General features: G+C 41.4%; 1 protein-coding gene across 1 annotated transcript in view; it reads right to left on the bottom strand.

Moving 5' to 3' along the window:
• CAT (catalase) overlaps nt 1-21,818 on the bottom strand; it is a 37,021-nt gene that overhangs the window by 6,311 nt on the left and 8,892 nt on the right. The window contains exons 2-10 of the mRNA XM_027581377.1: nt 15,454-15,625; nt 14,398-14,508; nt 13,296-13,426; nt 12,743-12,847; nt 11,801-11,926; nt 8,885-9,076; nt 8,085-8,237; nt 4,767-4,905; nt 1,840-1,970 (exon numbers count right to left, since the gene is read on the bottom strand). Coding sequence (XP_027437178.1) covers nt 1,840-1,970; nt 4,767-4,905; nt 8,085-8,237; nt 8,885-9,076; nt 11,801-11,926; nt 12,743-12,847; nt 13,296-13,426; nt 14,398-14,508; nt 15,454-15,625 — 1,260 coding nt within the window. The remainder of the gene's footprint in view (nt 1-1,839; nt 1,971-4,766; nt 4,906-8,084; nt 8,238-8,884; nt 9,077-11,800; nt 11,927-12,742; nt 12,848-13,295; nt 13,427-14,397; nt 14,509-15,453; nt 15,626-21,818) is intronic.

Raw genomic sequence — 21,818 nt, 5'->3', positions numbered from 1 at the left:
ATTTACAGTCACAGGAGAGTTAGAGTTGTTTCTCGTTCTCTCAACACTTGACTTGGCTGGTCGTTCTAATTCTAGACAGTCCGGTGCATATGTAGTGCTATCTCTTTGTGGTTTTACTTTGCACATCCTGCTGACTACGGAGATAAACCACTTTTCTGTATGTTTTTCAGTCATTTGGATATCCTCTTTTGTGAAGTACCTGTTCAAGTCTTTGCCCATCTTCTATTCCTTTGGCTTTCTCTCACTGCCCTGGCGGAGTTCTTTACATATTCTGGACATGAGTTGTTAGTTAGATGAACTGCATATATACTCTCTTACTCTGTAAGCCACATATTATCTAAATTAATTTTTGCAAGGTAGTATTAGCTGGTTTAACACCTGAATAGGCCTCGTACAGGCAAAATTCTTTGAGAGGCAGGAATCGTATTATAATATACTTGGTATCATCCACATCACCAAGAATAATGCAGTTAACTACAAAAGGCTTTTAGAAGATGTTTAATTTCATCTAGATATGGTTTACATCCTACTATAAAGTAATTTCTTTTTTATATATACATATCTATGTATGCATCCCTTTCAAATAAAGATATCTTCACAGTGAATTAATTCATGTATTTAAACATCTTTTACTTAGAACCCACATTTATAAATTGAGAAACCAGATATAGTTCCTATTCTAATTTAAATACTAAGTTTAACACCAACCACCCAAATCGAACTCTAGCACAACTAGACTTTAATTTCCTTCTTCTCTTGTGTGAGGTCTAAGTTGCACTGGACACATTAATGAGGAGGCTGCTCTTCAAAGTCAAAGGGTCTCTTTCAGTGCAACCCCTGAGAGAACAGCACTCGGACAGCCATAGGTGATTGGAAAGAGGGTGGGCACTTGACCCGGGGCAGTTAACCACAGGCTGGCCAAAGGTCAGTGATGCAGCCTAGAGTGAAAAGATCAGTCAAATCAATTCGACTCCCTCTCTCCAGAATCTGATAGAGAAGTACTGAGAGAGAGAGAGAGTGGAAAAGGGTCCCCCCAAAAAAGTAATATATGGAGAAAGAAGCCACAAAGAAGAGTTAGGCCAAGATCACAGCAAAGCCACAGCAACGTTAAAACAGAAGCTATGAGGTAGTGAGGAGGAAGTCAGGAGAACATGGTAAGAATAAACAACTGGCACCAAAAAATAGAAGCTGACAGGTAGAGAGCAGCAGAGTCCCATGAACAGTGGGCCCTACCCTACATTCTTGGCTACTGAGGCTCCTAGGGCTATTGTGAATCCTGTTCTAGTCCCTTAAATCTGGGCTGTCCTGCCTAGCTTCTCAGATGCAGTTGTACTTAAGCTTTATTTGCACATTTCTTACATTTCTATGAGTCCCTGTTTCCCCACTGGCCCCAACCTATAATCCCTTCATTAAAATTTAGGGGAACTGAAATAAGTTCCCATACCTTGTAGTGAAAGCGTACAGTAACACTTCAACTCCATCTAATAAAGGGACTGATTTATGATTAGAGATGTCTTCCATGAATTCAACATAAGATATATTAGACACTTTAAGAGGGGGAAAATAGGGTGGCCTGGGTGGCTCAATCAGTTAAGTGTCTGCCTCTTGATTTCAGCTCAGGTCATGATCTCAGGGCTGTGAGATCAAGCCCTGCATCAGGCTCCACGCTCGGCGTGGAGTCTGCTTGAGATTCTCTCTCTCCATTTCCCTCTGCTCCTTGCCCCACTCATGCACGCTCTTTCTAAATAAAATCTTAAAATTGGGGGGGGGTGGGGGGAAATATGTAGACATCGACAAGGAAGCTGATCAAGTGACTCCCATGGCAAACCGAGCTGGTACCTGAGTGACATTATCTTCGTCAGCACTGTTGAAGCGTTGCACGTCGGGAGAACACCGGCTGCTGTGTTGCATAGCACGAGGTTGCTGTTGCGGAGCACTAAAGCTATTGGGGTAGTAATTTGGAGCACCACCTTCAAAAGAAAACCATACAGATTCACTTAGGGAGAGGAAAAATGAATTAAGTCTACAAGCAGTCAATGTAATAAGATATAATTCAAGTGGCAATCACACACACGTGCATGCCTAGATATACACACACAATTTACATATGCAGGTCATGTACATATTATTTTTAACGTCTCCTATTTAGCTATAGGCAGGACTCAGATTCTTAGAGAATAATGCCACCTTCCAAATGCTCTCATGGGCGGTCTCACTCTGAGTTTTAATGAAGAGATCTCAAGTTTTCTTTAACACTTCAAGTGATCTGATCTTTAAAATCTTCCGAAGCTTATTGGTACAAATATATTTATACATGTTTGATCTGGCCCCCATAGAAGATGAGACCCAAAGATACATTTCAAATCTGAGAGTTTCATTTGGGCTTGGGCTCAATTCAGACACTGAATCACGGAACTCTTGGGAGCAACTGAAAGTTCTAGCCCTGCTCCTTCAATCTACAGACACATATAAACTAAGCCCTGAGATGTTAACTGCCTGCTGCAAGGTCACATGGTGGCTAGTGGTAGAGCTGGGATCTAGGATCTGTTTTGTCTCTTCCATTCCAGCACAGACTATATTCCCATTACACAACTCTATTTCACTATTCCTTCAAGGTTTTAAGATTCTTGGAGTATCTTTCCTTTATTGACTACGACTTTACTCAATTCTAGCTTCCCTTTCCCTTCCCTCCACAGATAAATAAAAAAGGATTGTTTTTTTAGTTTGATATTTCTAGTATGGCAGCACTCATTTATCTGGACTTATAGAAAAAATAATGACAAACGCAATCAAAACATATCTTCTGACTTCTGGAATAAATTAAATTTTTCATTTTGGCACATTTATTTTCCTAACTGCTTCAGCTAATGTTGGCTGAAGCCTGAATTACCTGAGCACATGCTGCCTAAGCACGAGTGGCCTAGAAATATCTTGAGTGTTTTGAACAAACCAATCTGAGGTTAGAATTTTAACCAGCTCATTGCCAGGATAGATTATGCAGAATGAATAATCAAGAGGTGCCTATAGATCACACCCATCAAGTGCATGTAGGAAGAAGGAGGGCCTCATACTATTATGGGGCCCAATTATTAGCCCTTGGGATTCATTCCAGGTCAGCAAAATGCTCCAACAACCAGCTACCACAGTGGTCTTCTGCACTAAGAATTAGTTCTTTGAAATGTGCCTATTTGAGTAATTTTAAAATTCTATCTCCAAATGAGTTCTGACCCTTCCTCTGGGAGTTGTCTTCAAGTCATTGACTGCTGGGAACAATTAAGCTCTTTCATTAAACTTCAAGAGCACAACCCAAATGCTCAGCTTATAAAAGTAGGTAAAGGGTGTGTCAAAATGTATCCTTAAGTAGTTTTTCATACACATGCCACCATAATGGTGAACAATGATAAACATGAAGCAAGTACTTATTAATGAAGTTCCAGAATATACATGAACCTCTCCGATACAGCCAGTCTCAGGAACAAAAGGACTGACAAATAGGAAAGGAAGAAATCACTTTAGAAAAAAAGTGCAGAAGACCAACACAGGAAATATCAGCTATTTTGGGCAACAGCACACCCCATGAGCTCTATAAACCTCAGGGAGCAAAAGTGCCGCAAACACCTGATGTAATCAGTTAGTGAGCAAGTAAACTTGTTTAATACATACAAAGGCCTAGTCATAATGGTAACAAATGCAAGGCACAAACTCATATAAACAAAATAATCTTAAGTCTATAAAAAATAGTCCCAGAGAAAACTGGCAGGAAATAAAGCAAAATGCAACAGTTGTGGCCTCTGAGTGTTGGGGCTGTGAGTGGGTTTTTCTTCTCCCCTTCTCTTCTTTCCCTTATATTTTCCAAATTTTCTTTAGGGCACATGTATTATTTGTATCAGAGAAAAGTAAACTTGGTTTGAATACAGACATCTATGGCTAAAAATATAAATCATCAGTGAAATTTCTGAACGGATCAATGTAAGCAGCCTATTACTAAAAAAAATGTGCCCAAATAAGAAAACAAAAGAAAGAAAATTAAGATCGATATTAAACTGGGGAGCATTAAAAGGAAAAAACATTAATCAAAGATTCACTAATTAAGAACAAGTAATCAAAAACAGAGGCTGTTTATACATGGCACCAAAGACAGTAGTTAAAAGAAAAGAAAATCATAAATTTGATAAATGAGCTCCAAAGAACAAAATACAGTAGAGTCTCATCTCACCAGCTGATTTACATGAATTCAACTATATTATATTCACTTTGAAAAAAAAGTGAGGGAGGATTCCTTGATTCACTCTGTCTCCCTTATTCTAACCTGTCCCATGCCCCGTTTGTTCCTCTTTGACCCCAGCCAAGTGCAATGGAAAACAAGAAACAGGAACTCTTGCACTTTTGCACTTCCAAGAGTCTAAGTCCTAGTGATTTAAGAGTGATAAGGAACTGCCCACTTTGTGAAAAGTCTTTAAAACCTAACCCCTAAGCTGAATGCTACTCTTCAACAGCCAGTGTGAGAGATCTTTCTCCCACGGTTATCTGATGGACGGCAAGGAAAATGTGAGATGGGAACTCTCAATAAAACATATCAAACAGATAAAAGTATAGAGTCTTCGGGCAGTTTAAACCATCCTTGCTTCATAGAGCAGACGGTCCCCTGGGTTGTCTTCATAAAGCAGAAGCCTGAAGACCACAGGCCTGGCAGGGCATCCTGCCCTCTGCTCAGTGGCGCCCTTGGCACCCCCCCCACCCAGGTAAATCAGACGTCTGAGGCCTACCCTGATTGTCGAGCACGCACATGGGGCCGTCACGCTGGTAGTTGGCCACTCGAGCACGGAAAGGACAGTTCACAGGTATCTGAAGATAGTTGGGTCCCAGGCGGTGGCGGTGAGTGTCAGGATAGGCAAAAAGGCGGCCCTACAGTTATAAATGAAACAGGCGCTGACTGCGTGCAGTCACACACACAGCAGAATGGTCTGTACGCTTCATTCAAGCACAAAGCACTCTGTACAGTGTTACCACCAAACCGTGACTAGCCCCCCAAAAGAGCAAAGTTTCTTCTCTCATGAAATGAGTTCTCCCAAACTGAACAGTCCTTAATCTTCCCCAGCATACAGCCAAAGAGCCACAAGTCTTCACACCTGTTCTAGGTAAGAACTTCTTTTTTCCCCTCAAATAACAAGTTAGTGCCCTGCCTTGTATTACCTCCTACTCTCAAGGATGTTATCACATTGTAAAATACATCTGCTAGAACCCCACTAACTGGAATCTATGTCCTCTTCACTGTGATCTGGCTTACTGCTTTGGGTAACGCTTTAAAGTTCATTAACACGATCTTGTTGAAAGGTAATGGAGACCATTGTTCATGACCATACAGCCACTATCACCCTGGGACGCTCATTAGTCCCCATCAGAGTGATTTCAAAGGTCCCCTACCTGGATCGCCACTTCCAGTCCCTCCTCCACCATCACCGTCCTACACACTCCTGCCAAAAGCATCAGCCTCAGACCTCACACAGATTATGTGACTTAACTTACTCAAAAAACTTGAAACATTTCCTCACTGGTCACCAAATGGCTAAATAAGTACAGCAGTCCTTCCCTGTTGTATGTATGGCTCCTCCCATGCTTTCTGGCATCAGAACTCACAGCTAACTGACTCACATTGTAGAAAGACTGGGCTAGGGACTGATATCTTGACTGCACCTACTAATTAAAGCTCTAAACACACTTTAAAAAAAAAAAAAACAAGACAGCACATTAAATTTAAAATATGTCTGCCATAGCCAAAATTAATACCGACAGAAATTACGGGATTCATTCATAAATTCAATTCACTAATAGAATTGCATGATTGCAGTTTATCATCTTTTCTCAGGATTTTCTCCCCAACAGTTTCAATGAAATGTCTTAGACATTTGCTTTTTGTTGTTGCAGAGAACATGGATATGATCTGTGGTCCTTTGCCCTGGACGTAGGCCTCCACCCAGTGCTTCTTAGCTCTTCTAATTGTATGACTCAGTGTTGTTAACTGTCTCCAGGTCTCACTGTGGCCCCAGAGACCCTTGGTGACCTGAATTGTGAAAAGAATTTGGATAATATTTGTTCTTTAACCTGTTCCCTCAATACCAGGGTTATGCAGTTTTAGCTCTACCCATGATAAATTCATGCCTTGGCAAATCCCAATAACCTCCTTCACACGGTTCAGCTCCCTTCCAACCCCAAGGGAGGGAAGGTTGGATGCCCAGGGTCCCAGGGCTTGGCTTCCTTTACTCCTTTCAACACAAGCATTCTGCCTGTGCTCTGTGATCTGCTTGGCTTTCCTTCTCTATTCCCTAACCTCCAGTTCGCCAGCTGGACTGATTCTACTTGATACACACAGATCACATTTCTCAAAACTGAAGAAACCTTTTCCTAAAAGGAACAATTGTACAAACTTCCACTCAAGCACTAAAGTCCCCTCTGACCTGTGCTCAATGTACCCAGTCTTATTTCTTCTACTTTAGGAAGAAGTGACTGTTTGCAGTTTATATAGACCCAACATGGCCCACCATTGTGCCTATACTCAGGTCTCTCTCTTGCCCCATTTTACCTCTGTTGAAAACTGAAATCCTACCCATTCTTCAAAAGCCATCTCAAATGCTACCTCATTCTTGAAACTTTGTTGTCATCCTCCCAACAGACAAGATTTCTCCTAATTCAAATGGCATTCTGCCTTATAGTTATCTTGTGTTTTTATATGTTATAGCAGCCAGAGCAGTCTATCATCCACAGAGAGGTATTCAATTTCTATTAGTTAAGGGGCAGCTGGGTGGCTCAGTCAGTTAAGCGTCCAACTCTTGATTCAGCTCAGGTCATGATCTCAAGATTGTGAGATCGAGCCCCACATCAGGCTCCACGCTGGGCATGGAGCCTGCTTAAGATTCTCTCTCCCTCGCCCTCTGCCCCTTGCCCCCTCACATGTAGGTCATCTCTCTTTTTCAAAAAAAAAAAAAAATACACACATATATATACTTATATATATGTTAAATCGAACTGAAAGCTAATAAAAATCTTATTTTCTATAAAGTCTTAGATGTTCTCAATGTCAAAGCAGAAAAGTTACTATTAAAAAAAAACAATGGTGGGGCCTGGGTGGCTCAGTCGGTTAAGCGTCTGCCTTCTGCTCAGGTCTTGATCCTGGAGTCCTGGGATCGAGTCCCACATTGGCCTCCCTGCTCAGCAGGGAGTCTGCTTCTCCCACTGCCCCTCATCCTGCTTGTGCTCTCTCTCACTCGTTCTCTCTCTCAAATAAATAAATAAAATATTTTTTTAAAAAAAGCAATGGAATCTTAGCTTGTCTCCATGGAGAGTGACACCTGAACCAGAGTTAGATGCTTCTATGAGAAGCAGCCGTCAGTCACTGTGGCCTGATCTCGGGTAATAATCTTTCACCTTTGTTTCATGGTCAGAGTCCAAAAACACAAGAGATTGATTTACTCAATAATTATTAAGCCAATTATTTTCCTACTGATTTCTGGTCCAAAAAAGTATTTTTCACTCTTTCTACTCTTGAAAGAGCCTAGTGGACGATGATGAAAAAACAGGGAATGCGTAGGAACATTACTGAAACAAATGGCTAAATTAACCCACTGCCTTCAATCACTGGTGACATAAAAACCATCTCCAGTCTCTTTTTACAGACAGAAAAATTCAAGCATCACCATGGGATGGTGTACAATTAAAAGTTATATCGAACATTTAACGACATTCCCTCCCATCAATGACAGACTGAACAAAGAGTGCTTTACTCTACAAATACCTGAGGCATTTCTAATGTAACTTCTTTTAAATTAAGAGACTAAATATCAAAGTCTTAACATACTCTGAAATTTGCTTTATACTGTAATATTGTAATGTCAGGATGCCTCAGTCAGACCGACAGGAACTAAGGACCCAGATTAATTAAAACTTAAGTGATGTTCTAGTTAATTCTTTATATAAAGGTCATGCCAAATTATAGCGTGTGTGTATGTGCGTGCGCTCACGCGTGCATGCACTCGCCCGTGCACACACCTGCACTCCTGCCTCAGAAGATCTCCATCCACCAGGCTTACCTGAAGCATTTTGTCAGGGCTGGGCTCAATGCCAGGTGGCATGTTGCTTGGGTCAAATGCCAACTGTTCAACCTCAGCGAAGTAATTAACTGGATTCCGGTTTAAGACCAGTTTACCAACTGGGATAAGAGGGTAGTCCTGGTGAGGCCAAACCTAAAAATAAATGTCATATTCACAATTACCAAACAACCAACTAAAAGAAATTAAAGTACTTATTAAAAATACCAGCTTTCCAGGTGCCTGGATGGCTCAGTTGGTGAAGCATCTGCCTTTGGCTCAGGTCATGATCCCAAGGTCCTGGGATCTAGTCCCGCATCGGGCTCCCTGAGTCTGTTTCTCCCTCTCCCTCTGCCCTTCCCCCCACCCGGCTCATGCTCGCTTGCTTGCTCACTCTCTCTCAAATATATAAATAAAATCTTTAAAAAACATTACCAGCTTTCTAATATAATGAATCTAATATAACAATAATTTTTTAATCCAATAAAGTGAAAAGAACTTAGGTGAGTGCACTGGTTCAATCTTTCACAACAGTAAATACTGACATCTTCCCTGGGCAAAAGGACATCAGCTGTTTCAAGATTTGTTCCCTCCTAATAATGATAGATCAAGCTACTTTGAGGAACTCAATGAACTCAGCAAACAGGAACTAGAAGTGAGATCCACAGGCCAGGAAATTGCAAAGCAGCTGCATGGCATTTCATACATGACCTCATGATCGTTATGAATACTTGACTGGAATTTGTAAAATTAGGTACAAAGAGACTTAAAAAAGAAAACAATTTCGTTGTTAACAGACTCACCTTGGTAAGATCAAATGGATTGAATGGAAAGGTTTCCACCTGATTAAAAGTCATGACCTGGATGTAAAATGTCCAGGAGGGGTAGTTGCCTGTAGCAATGGCATTGAAAAGATCTCGCAGGCTGTAGTCAGGATCTTCCTGGGAAAGTCTCGCTGCGTCTTCAACGGAAAGGTTTTTGATGCCCTGGTCAGTCTACAGAATGAGAGAAAGCAGCTCAAACTGAAATGTATTGGCAAAGTTATAGAACTTTAACCAGTTATGCACTGAAGGATGATGAGTAACACAACTCAAACACTGGATTTTCCTTGTTCAAATCTGATACAAATAGGAATTCATCAACAAGAAATTCTACTCGGTTATCTTGATTCTTTTAAATGCTAAGGGAATCTGTATATACATTTCATATTTAAAATTAATCCTATATTTCCCTTTCTGTATCCTGTATTATTTGAATTTTTTAACCTTTAACATATAATTTATTTTCAATTTCTCACCCATATAAAGAATGTTGTACTACTGTCTTCAGAAAAGCCGAGAAATTTTTGGCATAAAATAAACATAATATGTACCACTTTAACCATTTTAAAGTGTCCAATTCAGTGGATTTTTTTAGAATACATCTCAAAATAAAGTTGCCAGATCACATAGTAATTCTACATTAATTTCTTGAGAAACTTCAAAATTGTTTTCCAGAGTGGTTATTATTTGAATTTTTATACTCATGTTACTTATCAAATCAGAAAAAAAAATCAAAAAATACTTTCAAAATAGGCAAATAATTTTTTTTGCATGAAGTAATTTTTTATTTCCCTGTTTTGTAATAGCTCAAATCAATTATCGAGATTGTGCTGGTTAGCATCCCTCTACCCCAACTCTCTTCCTTTTATTTCTTTTCAGAAATCACAGAATCATAGTTCATAGAGCTGAAAAGAACTTCAGTAGAGCCGCTCTGAACCAGTTAATTCTCTGCCTACGAGCAGGCAAAATTAGTATTCTGGCTTCCCAAGCAAGCCATGAAGACCCAACTAAGTTAGTCACTTTCACCAACACTCCTACTATCACACCATATAGTCCTTCAACAGATTCTCACCTGTATCTTATCCTGAAGGATCCCCACAAGCCAAACATGGAAAGATTTCCTCATCAAAGTCAACTCTGAAACTCATTCTACCACAGAAATCTCGAGTCTCTCTAGCCAGCAGCAAGATATGAACCCTTCTTACTGTCAGACCAGAAGTCACCTTCCAGATTTAAAAATGGAGGTCACCATCTGCAGATCACCCAGAGACCTAATATATTAAATTGTGCAATAATATTGCAATACCTTTCTGATTTTAACTTAATCCCTCGGGCTTAGAAAAGACTAATCACAAATTAGAATAATCCACACTGATATATCCAAGTAGGTCTCAGGCTACCCCAGGGCCCTCTGCTGAACAGGCCCATAAGCAATCCAATCCTTCCAGGATCATGGACAGTTGCTATTATTATCCCAATTTCACAGTGACAAAGCTGGAGCACAGAGAACTTTTAATAATATGACCACGTCAGAGTTACCTAGAAAAGGGAAAATTTGAATTCAGACTGGTCTGCCTGCAAAGCTACCACCATGCGGGTGCCCCAGACACAGTCATTTAGCCCTTGCTCTCTGTGACACAACACTGCTCCTTTTGGCAGTAACAAGCCAATGGGGCAACTGTTACTTAAAACTGTCCTCTGCCAAAGATTATATATATCCAAGATATAAGTATAAAGAGGGAAAACAGTTTTCCATGTACCTACATAAGTTGTTCAGATAAAGATTAAGACAAAACAGAAGAAAACAGGTCTTGGGTAGATACCATTAAGGAGACTATATTTGTCCTGAGTCCACTTCTGGGCTGTGCTTATTTTAGCAGTAGTATTTGGAAACACATTCTTAGGCCACCAGAGGCTTTTTTTAAATACCTTCTAGAGTTCTCTGAGAATACTGCTTACTGTAACAAATGCCAAGATCATAAGAGAGAGCTCTTTCAAACACTTCAGTTAATTAAAATGTTCTCAAAGCTTCCCCTGAAGGTAACTTATTTGATATATGATTATATGAAAGTAAATGAAAAAGACAATTTTTAGTTTTTTACATTTGTAACTGATTTTACTTTTTTTGCCTTACTCATAATACACCCTCAATAAATGCTAAATAAATGGATGGATGAGTTTAAAAAAAATTAGGAGAAATGTTTCTGGAAAGATAGCAACAGATTGAAAGTGATGGTGAGGTTGGTATTACAGACAGGAATGCCCTATTTTTGCCATAGTCCCCTCTTGGACCAGAAAAGATATCTATGTTCAGGACCATGACTCAGGGCTAGGAAAGGCAAAGCAACATAACACTTCACTGTTTGCTAAGGCTTAATTCTAAGCTCCCACAAAGAAGTCTAGAAAGCTAGGCTAAACCGGGTAGAAATCTTTCACATAGCCTAGAGGCCTATATTATTTGAGCCCAAGTCAAAACCTTAAGTCTTCCCTCTCCAGGGAGAATGGATATTCACCTGCCAGCACCAGGAATATTAAACCAGAGAACCAGCATTAAATGAGGATTTCCCCAAATATTTACGCATTGCCCCCAGGGCCCAGAAGGAGAAGAAAGCCTGACCATTGTTAGTAGCTGCGTACTCCTACCCTCTGGCCACATGGAAAGAGGAGACCACAGAGAGCCCACACAGTTCCCTTAACTGGGCAGCATGTACCTGTTCACTTGGGCAGAGCCAAGAGAAGAGTCATGGTCCAAGTCAACTGGACCAGTACCTCTCAGCCTTCAGAGTGGAGGTAAGGGAAAGGCGGGGAGGGGGCTTAATCTTCTCCCAATCTTCAGGAGAAGTAAAGAGATGTGGGTTGTAGGAGCCTTGTACCTTCTGTCCTGAAGGCAACATGTACCTTATAATGGAATTTGCAATAAACCACCTCTCCCTTCTCATTGGTCAGCTTAAAAGCATGCGATCCATATCCATTCATGTGCCTGTGTCCATCTGGAATCCCTCGATCACTGAACAAGAAGGAAACCTAAGGAACAGAAAAATAAATCCTAAAATTTTCCAGTTTCAATCAAAACATCCTAGATTTTTAAAAGATATTCCTAAGTTTCCAAAGAATCTCTTAATGACATGGAACACACTAAGCAAGTTCCCATAGGAAAGATTATCATTAGTATCATTTATACAAAATAACAAGAATTTTAAAGCAGAATGATATGTAAACCATTAACTCATGGCTCAGAATTCAATAAAGATAAGCCAAAACAAATCTGAAAAGTAGCCTACCTTACTACTCAAAATCTATTTTAACAGTAAATATGTTTGGTAACACTTCTCCCTTCTTTCCCTAATACAAAGAGCTTTACTTCGTACTAGAGATTTTAATCCTTGATATTGTTAAATATCAATTGATAATGTTTCTAGTATCACTTAAGGGCTATGAATGGGGGAAGATTAACAAAATCAGTCATTATAAAACTCTTCAGGGTCAAGAAATCTGAGGAAGCCTCCCAAAAAGAAAGTCAGAGGGGGCCTCGGTGGCTCAGTCGTTAAGCATCTGTCTTTGGCTCAGGTCATGATCCTGGAGTCCTGGGATCGAGCCCCACCCCACATCGGGCTCCCTGGTCAGTGGGAAGCCTGCTTCTCCCTCTCCCACTCCCCCTGCTTGTGTTCCTCCTCTCGCTGTGTCTCTCTCTGTCAAAGAAATAAATAAAATCTTTAAAAAAAAAAAAAAGAAAGTCAGAAACCAAGTCCAATGAGATATAGCCAGAGCTGTTTGAGAAACACATGATGAGGCATAGTTCAGGTGGAACATTATCATAGAGTGAAAAAGAAGAGTTCCCACCTGATGCAGAGACTCAGGGCGTAGGCTCCAGAAGTCCCAGACCATGTCCGGATCCCTCAGGTGTGTTTGAGGGTTTCTCTTTTGACTATGGATAAAGGATGGAAACTAAACAGAAAAAGAGAAAAAAATCCCAAAACTAAGTTTATAGAATCCTGGTGTCTTACACTATACATTGCCTACTAGATTATAACTCGGAACAAGATAATCCTAGAATGTTACACTGCCAAAGCCTAAAATGAAATTTACCCTCTACATGTTTCCAAGGCAAAGTGCCTCTTTTTATTAATCCTCTAGACTCTACAAGGAAAACTGGACTATTCCCAGGAAGTCAGTGAATCTTGAAATGTCAAACTGAAGATCAACGGTAACTGTTATTTGATCTTATAAAAGGATATTAAATACAGAAAAATGTGCTTAAAAAGGCAATCCAGCCAACCCAAATTCCCTTCTTTCTGCTTTCCCCAGGGCTTCTCCTCAAATGCCAGTCAATACAGAGTGTTTGAAATCAATTTAAATCAAACATTTGTAGAGTGCAATATACTTTATCACCTACCAATATGGGATCCCTGACGAAGAAAATGGGGGTGTTATTTCCAACAAGATCCCAATTACCATCCTCTGTGTAAAATTTCACTGCAAACCCACGAGGGTCACGAACTGTGTCAGCTGAGCCTGACTCTCCAGCTAGAAAATTCAAATGGGAAAAATGAAGCATAAGCCAGAGTACCTGGCATCCAAGAAATGTAAAGTCATAAAGAAACACTGGGATCCATCCTTTCTAATCTACTTCCTCGAAGGAAGTCAGATATTTAAGTGCCTGGGTTATTATTTCTACCATCTACCAGCTAATTCAGTCTACCAATGAAACAAAAGAACTGAGAATAATAAGAGAGTACATAACTGTAAAAGCGGAAAAGATTAGCCATTTAACACAAGACAGCTTTGTTTAAACAGGTAATGAAAATTTAAATTAAAATAAAGGAAGAAAATAATTATAAAGATTAAGAAAGTAAACAAGGAGAATAAGTGAATCGTTAAAATTATGAGGTTAATATTAAGAAAATGAGTGAAAATGTAGATTCTTATTCTTAATGTCATTTATTTTTGCATCCACAGTATTTTAAAATGCACAAACACAGAGTGAAGAGAAATGGAATTAATCGTGCGTTGTGGGGTGCTGAGATGTAGCATGATAGATCTAATTCATACTAGCGCTACTGAAAAAAATAGAAATAACCCCATCGTGCAGTGTAGATCTACAGATGAGATTACAGCTAATGTCTGTAAAGCATCTAACCATGGGTGCCATAGAGTTAATTCCCAATAAAGGGCAGCTATTGTGGTTGCTGAATAAGTGCTCCACTCTACGCTTTCATCTGAGGCAACCACTTAGAGGAAAGTTCCTTCCAAATGTCACAGAATTGTAGTGCTGGCCTCTGCCTGAGTGTGATTTCCTAAGACCTCAACAAACAGAATGAAAAGGAACTTTCTGCATGTCTCAAAATATTTTTTCTACTGTAAAACCTGGCTATCATTTGGAGAAGTGTTTTTTTCTATCTTCTAATACGCTTTCCTTGAAATGTAGTTATAAATGCCCCAAAGAAGGTACAGGGTTGAGTTACCGCAATGCCAGTCACGCAAACAGACGGACTTACCGACAGTGGAGAATCGAACCGCAATGGGAGTCCTCTTTCCAATATGCTCAAACACCTTCGCTTTGGAGTATCTGGTAATGTCATGCGTGACCTCGAAGTAGCCAAAAGCCCCTAATGAGAAAGATACAGAAATCCTCATCGTGAGACCATCGCAGACCACTGGGCCCTCAATAGGCATCTGGGTGACAAGAGAGACAGATGGTGCAGCACTGGCCTTCTGGGAGCTTCCAAGATTGACAGAAGGGAAGACAGATGCCGAAACACAAAATGATGGGGGCAAAATGCAAAGCACTCAGTGCTACACCGAGTGCTATGCAGCTGGAACCAAGAGGAAGGAGAGATGAGTGGGGCTGGAAGTAGCAGGTCAAGGCTGACCCAAGGACACAAGGGTCTGACCCAAGTACAGGAAGGACACAAGAGAAGAATAGGGGAAAGAGGAGAAAACACAGGGAAAGAAAGGATCAATTAAACACTTAGGAAGACACAACAGGCCAAACTACAAACTGAACAGTATACCAAAGCCCTGATGGAAAAGCCACACAGAAAAAGCTGGAGAAGATGGAAGGAAAAAATAAAGAAACTAGAAAGTTCTAACTGGGAGTCTAAGCAAGCAGCTAAGAGAAAAACATCTTCTTCCTTTCTATCAAGCTTTCTTGTCTCATTGAGTCTTCAGCTTTCTTTTAAACACCACCCTATGTTGCGTTTCTGCAATAAAAGCAAGATAAAAGTTTTACACAACTTTTGGACAAAAAAGGAAAAATCACCACAAACCCACCCCCGAACACAACTATCCTCAATTCTGCACCGTTCGCTCCAGTATGTATCCCCTCAGTGCACATCTAAATCTAGCTACAATTTCAGCATGCCCATGTCTGTATTTTCATATTTTTATTTCTTCACTAAAATGCACAATGGAAGAAAAGGAAGACCCCTTTCATTTTTACTAAAATATTTTATATATCATGTTCAATCCAGAGAAATAACCATCATTTACAAATTCCTCTCCTGATGGAGTTGTGAAACAATCCTTTTACAACAAATAAACATGGCTCTCACCTGCTCCTTTGGCATGCACGACTCTCTCAGGGATTCTTTCCCGGTCAAAGTGAGCCATTTCATCAGTGAAAACCACATCCTGAACAAGAAGGGGCCCCCGGGGCCCCGCTGTCATAACATTAAGCTTGTCTCCGACTGGGTTACCGGCGCCGGTGGTCAGGACATCAGGTTTCTAAGTGAACAAACAGAAAAGGACAAAGAGCACTGGAGAGTCAGTACAATCAAACCATTATTTACATTGGCAGAGGGCACACTGTTTTCCAATTTTTACACCTTCTGCTCAAACTCTTTTTAAATTTCCTGTGTCCAAGATGCTGAAATACTACAAAGATATGCCACTGCCTGAAATTCAGAGGCGGGTCTCAGAAATCCTTGAAAAATCTCAACACCAATCTGCCAAGAAATCTGCTCTGATGAGCAGAAAGATGGCTAAATTAGCTGCCAACTCGCTCAGCCCCTGCTCTCAATACAGCCACCGGGCTCCAACACAGGAAGCCCCCGGAGAGGGGGATCCTATGCACTTAACACGGAATGTCCAAACTGATCGTGAGAAGATGGTCTCTGGAGAGGCCATGCTGGTCAATGGTCAACTTGCAGCTGCTTTCTGAGTGCTACAGATGTTCAAGTGGGTCATCCCGGATAGCATTCACTTCTCTCAAGCAGCGGGGGCCCAGCTCTTTGAAACATCTCTTTCCAATTCCAAAACAAAAAAAAGTCAAAAAAGTCAATGGCTTTTATTGTCACTGAAAATAAACTGTTGCTGGTAAGATGGATTATAGTATTAATTTTCTAAAAATGTCAAATGTCCCTGAAATGGGATAGGTTATTTTAGTGTAACAAAGAATTAGTTTTCTCATCCACCCAGTTCTCCAGGATCAGTTACATTGGAAGCCTCCCGGCTACCCCTTCTCCAGAACGGAGCAGCAGCCTTTTTCAATAAGTGATCCTAAGCAGCTCTTAGCATCATCTTGGCTCACACCCTCTACTCCTAAACAGGGACAACTGCCTCTCCAATGTCTTCCCCTGGCCACTGGGAAACCAGGGGAGATGTATGGGGAAAGCAAAGCCAAGCCATCTCCATTCTAGGAGAACAACTCAAAAAGGTCTAGTGATGAAAGTCCATGGTACCAACTTCAAGTGCCCAGAAAAGCACTATGCACAGAATTCTCACAAACCTGGAGTGGAGTGTATAACTCTTCCTCTCCAGGTACACCTGCTCTGAATATTAAAAGAAGGTCAATACCTGTCTCTTCCCTAGAAGGGGATATTAGGAGGAGAGGGGTCACTTTAAAAACCATAAAAATACCATGAGCTCTTTGGGAAAATGCACTCAACAAGAGAGATCTTGGAATCTTCAGAATGAATAAACAAGACGCATACACCCACTAGAGTTCTTTTCGCATCGAAACGGGAAGAGGCCAACATGGAACCTTAGGGAAATCGTGAGTGCTGGCATCACAGAGCCTGGGTCCAACTTCCAGCTCTGCCAATCACCAGATGTGTATGTGCGAGCATAGTACTTGCTATTTCTGAGTCTCAATTCTGCATGTGCAAAATGGACAAGAAACAACGATCTCCAAGAGTTAATCCGCGGATTGAAAGCACTAAATTCATGCAAAATGAGGGCTCCAGGAGAGAAAGAGAAGAATAGGGGGAAGAGGAGAAAACACAGGGAAAGAAAGGATCGATTAAACACTTAGGAAGACACAACAGGCCAAACTACAAACTGAACAGCAGGCACACCCACGCTACCATTTTACTGGCTATGTGAAGTGATCTGATAGCAGAAGCAAAGCATTTTAGGTTTCTTTTTCTAACCACCATGACACGTGTGTAGGCATCCATTCAGACTCTCTTGCCCCATCCCTTCCTCATCCAGCAGCAAACTCTTCCAAAATCTAAGAGAGTTTAAGGGTCTGGTCAGCAGGTACCATCCAATCGTGCCACTCTCTTTTGAAGATACACATGTGCTAATACATGGGACAATGGATACTTTTTTCTTTCATTTAAAGTAGAAAATGAATCAGAAAAAGGAAGGGGGAAATTGTACAACTTCATCTTTGGTTTAAACCTAAAACTCTGAGTTTCACTGGAATCACCGGGGGAGCTTTTTAAGGCATAGATAGCTAGAGATTTCTGATGTAATTAGTCCCAGTGAGGCCTGGGCATCAGGATTTTTTTTAACTCCCCAGGTAATTCCTAAGTGAAGCCAGGATGAAGCACTACTGACTTCAAGCTTTGGGATGATCCACAATTAAAATAATAAAAGAGTCTGAGCAAACAATCTGTCCACACTTTACCATGCTCTTTTCAACACATAAACATAGCACTGAAGGAAATCTAAAATAAATAAATAAATAAATCAAGGGGACATCGCATAAAGGAGAGAAGCACGACAGAGGACACCAACAGGCTCCGGAAAAAGAAAGGTAAACAGGTCAGAGTTGTCATTTATGTCACTCATGAAAGCAGTAAGGGAACATCACACGTCCCCTCCAGATGACCAGGTCAGAGTGATATGGTCAAGAATAAAAACCAGACCCAGAGCAGGCACATGTATGGCAAGGTGGATGAACGGACGGCTGAGTGAAGAACTAAAGAATGAGAGGGTCTCTCCTGATGGCCCGGACCCGTGGAAAGCTGGGAATGAGAATGCTGGAATTTTCCGCCATGGGGCTTCCCTCCCACCCAATGCAGGAATGTCCTCCACCACACCATTCATTCTAAGAAGTGAACCTGGGTTTCTCCATTACAAATGTAGCATCCAGCCTCTCTTCCTTGCTCGAATAGATCATTGGTCCTCATTTTTAACAGCTTTCCTCACACATGCTAATGTGTATATAATCTGCCTTCCAAAAAAGTGGCAGAAAAAGCTTCAACAGGGTCAGCAACACAGAGGGAGTCCAAAGGGAGGGCAAAGACCAGGAGAAAAAGATCTCCAACTTCAGGGGCTGTTTAAGGCAACATTTGATGAGAGAACCCGACCTGAACTAAAGAGAGGAGAGTATTTCTTAGACGGCGAGAAGGATGTCATCTACTTGCTGAGAAGAGTTAATGAAATGAAGCTGTATTAAATAAAATGAGCAGTGGGGATGGGGCATGGACCATGGAAAACAAATTTTTAAACATAAATTCTGAAAAAAGTGCAAGGCTTTAGAGAAACTTCTAGAAGATAACAATAGCTCGGTTTGAGCAACGGTCTTGCCTCAAAATGCCCTCTTTTCTCATCTTGATGTTATGAGGAAGTGACAATGGACACTCCGAGGCTAAAGTTTCCTCCTCACAGAACCCAAGACAAAAAGGAAAGAAAAGCAGTTATTTAATGCATCTGCTTGCCTTGAGGGACACTATAGTCCAAAAATACTACAAAAGAAGCAATTAAATCATCTCCCTAGCTTCCCTTTTCTACTCTTTAGGTATATTCAGAGTCAGGAAGAATACGTGCATTAAGACTTAGAGTAAATTCACCCAACAGCATTCCAAAAATTTTTAGGGGGTGCCTATGGTGTGTTAGGTGTTGGGGATTGCAGCAACAAACATCAACATTCCTGCTCTCATGGAGCTCACAGTCTACGGGGGGTGTTAAATGTTATATTTACAGCAGCAAAAGCTGACAGGTAGTTTAAATATCCAAAAATAGAGGAAGAGTTAATTAATGAAGTATTATGTCACCGTTAAGAATTTCACCCACAGAAAAATTTTAATAACAACGAAACCATCGTAACATTTAGGTGATATAATTATAGGTCATTTTAATTTTCTTTAGATTTCTATTTTCTTTCCTAAAATAATTTTTAAGTCAGAAAGTCTTTGCCTATATCTAATCAAATATCACAAGTTTTTCAAATTATCTATATTTTGTATTGACTTAATGAAGGCAATGTGATATACCTTCATGTCATAAAGTTCCTAAAAACATTTTTTAAGGTCTTATTTTATTTATTTCAGAGAGAGAGAGAGAGAGAGAAAGCGTGTGTGCACATGAGTGGGAGGGACAGAGGGAGAGAGAGAAGCAGATTCCCCACTGAGCAGAGAGCCCAACTCAGGGCCCCATCCCAGGACCCTGGGATCATGACCTGAGCCAAAGGCAGACACCTAATCAACATAGTCACACAGGCACCTCCCTAAAAACATTTTTAATGAAGGTACTATATCACCACAAGTGTCTACTTCTAATCACTTTTCTAATTACTTTCTAAAAACTCCCTAAACTATGCTTAATTTTCACTTGCCCATGTAAATTTAAAAACATGAAATTTTCATTTGGAGTTACCACATCTTCAGCTTAAAATGACTGCATAGAAAACAAAGAAGCATATGATAGACATGTAGTCATTTTTATGAGGAAAGTCCCTAAATAAGACTCCTCTTCTCCACGTTCTTTCTTCAGAGAAATAATTACAAATGAGAGGGAAAATTCTTCAGAGAACATGCCACTGTTGAGCACAGGCTCTTAAACGAATGTTAACTACCAGAGTTCATCAATGATAACATACACGATTTTTTAATAGTTTAAGATCTTTAAAACTGGGGTATGTCTTACCATCTGTGGCATCTTAGCAATGAGTCCTGGTTTGGACAGGCAGGGTTTTCTCCTTCCGAGTACTGTATAAGACACTGGTACATTTCACAGGGCGTGGCATCTCAGACTCAATGAAATAGGATGTTCGCTCAAGGCTGGGAAAGCAAGGTCTTAAAATCTGCTATATTTTCAAAAGCAGCTATACTTAGTGTGTAAATTCCTTTGTTAAGATTGATACACCAAAACTATGGCCACTAAGTGCTGACCGAAGAGAGGCAGGGGCGGAGGAGTGTGTGTGCCCGTCACCATGAGGGAGCCCAACATGGAAGAGGGACAGGGTGACATAGAAGAGACCAAGGACGGAGCACCGAGGGACAGCACCATCCCCTCACAAGGAAAGGGAAGAGGCAGCGAAGGAGAAAGAACTCACAAGGAGGCAGGGAAGAAACAGAGCCTACCATGGACTCGCGACTCCGGGACAGAGATTTCGGGACAGAAGCCAACAGAGGTACTTGCTGCACAAAGACCAATAGAATTGAGGACTGAAAAGAGGCTTCCGGTCTTGGAAACCTGGGGCCTCTGGTGACCAGTCCCATGACAGTTTCAATGGTAAGTAAAATAACAAAATGAGAGAGATCCAGCCACTGACCACTACTGACAGCGTGACTTGAACCAAGGAAAAGAGGACTCAGACGGGGAGCATCTGAGGTCCTGTAATAAAGGATTCTGACCATTGTGTCCAACTTTAAATCAGTGACACTGCAGGTTTAAGTGACAGTGAGCAGGCCAAGGAATGCGGAGGAGGGAAGGAAGCAGAGGTTATGAATGCAGTGTCTCTAGAACAGCAGTGAGAAAAGGAAGAGGGGAGGGGTGGCGCCGCAGCAAGAAGGCAGTGAGCACCCTGTGTCCAATTCCACGGTCAGCACCACGCACCAAGCACTGCGATCAACCCCACTCTAAATACAATGTTTTTGTTCTGGTTTAGGGCAAACTTGCAGCAATCTCCCACATTTTGAATACTTCTGAACTAGTAAGTGGAGAGCAGTCAAAACCAGTCCTCCAGGGCTACAAACCACCACAAAAATAGCCAGAACGGAAGACTTGGAAGAGGATGCCTGATTAGGGGAGTCCAGTCCAGTGAAGCCACTCCCAGCACCAGCTGAGAAGGACAGAGGGTCAGGAGGGGACGAAAGGAGAGAAGAAGGGGAAACAAAAAGCCCACAAACAGTGGGGCCAGCAGGCTCCCGACAAGGCTGAGGGCAGCAACAAGGTGCAGGCTTTATACGGATGCTAGGGGGGAAACAGCCGGAGGGAACAGTAAGTCTGAGCCTGTCTGCAGGTCAAGGACACAAAAAGCAGCTGTAGGGCACCTGGGTCACATTAGAAGCTCAACCGTCCCAATATGGACCCCTCATGGTGCCATCCAGAGGGTGCAGCATTAAGAACAAGGGTCCCTCAGGCACCCTCAGTTCAACACTCACTCATTCATTCCACCGGCATTGTCCCTGTCCGCCCCACCTCCCCCCAACGCCCGTCCCCACAGACCATAGAGGCTGCCTGGCAAGAGGAATCTCTATGTTCGGCACAAACAACAGGACGGGGGGCCCCTGCAGGACAGTGAGTGCGGTAACCCAGAACACGGCCACGCCCCGCAGCCTGTGCGCCTGGTTCTTGCAAGCAACAGACCAAAGAAACAACATCCCAGGATGCCAGCTCTGGGCTTTCTCTAGTAATAGGATAGAGGGTGGCCATTTCTGGTCCAAAGCTAACCAAGAAGGACAGAGGATCAATGCAATTGACAGAACTGTACAGAATTCCTAATTTCCCTTAGTAACTACCATTT

Source organism: Zalophus californianus, chromosome 11, assembly GCF_009762305.2.
Source record: "Zalophus californianus isolate mZalCal1 chromosome 11, mZalCal1.pri.v2, whole genome shotgun sequence".
Taxonomy (NCBI): Eukaryota; Metazoa; Chordata; class Mammalia; order Carnivora; family Otariidae; genus Zalophus; species Zalophus californianus.
The sequence above is the reverse complement of the archived record's forward strand: the minus strand, read 5'-3'. Positions and strand labels throughout refer to the sequence as shown.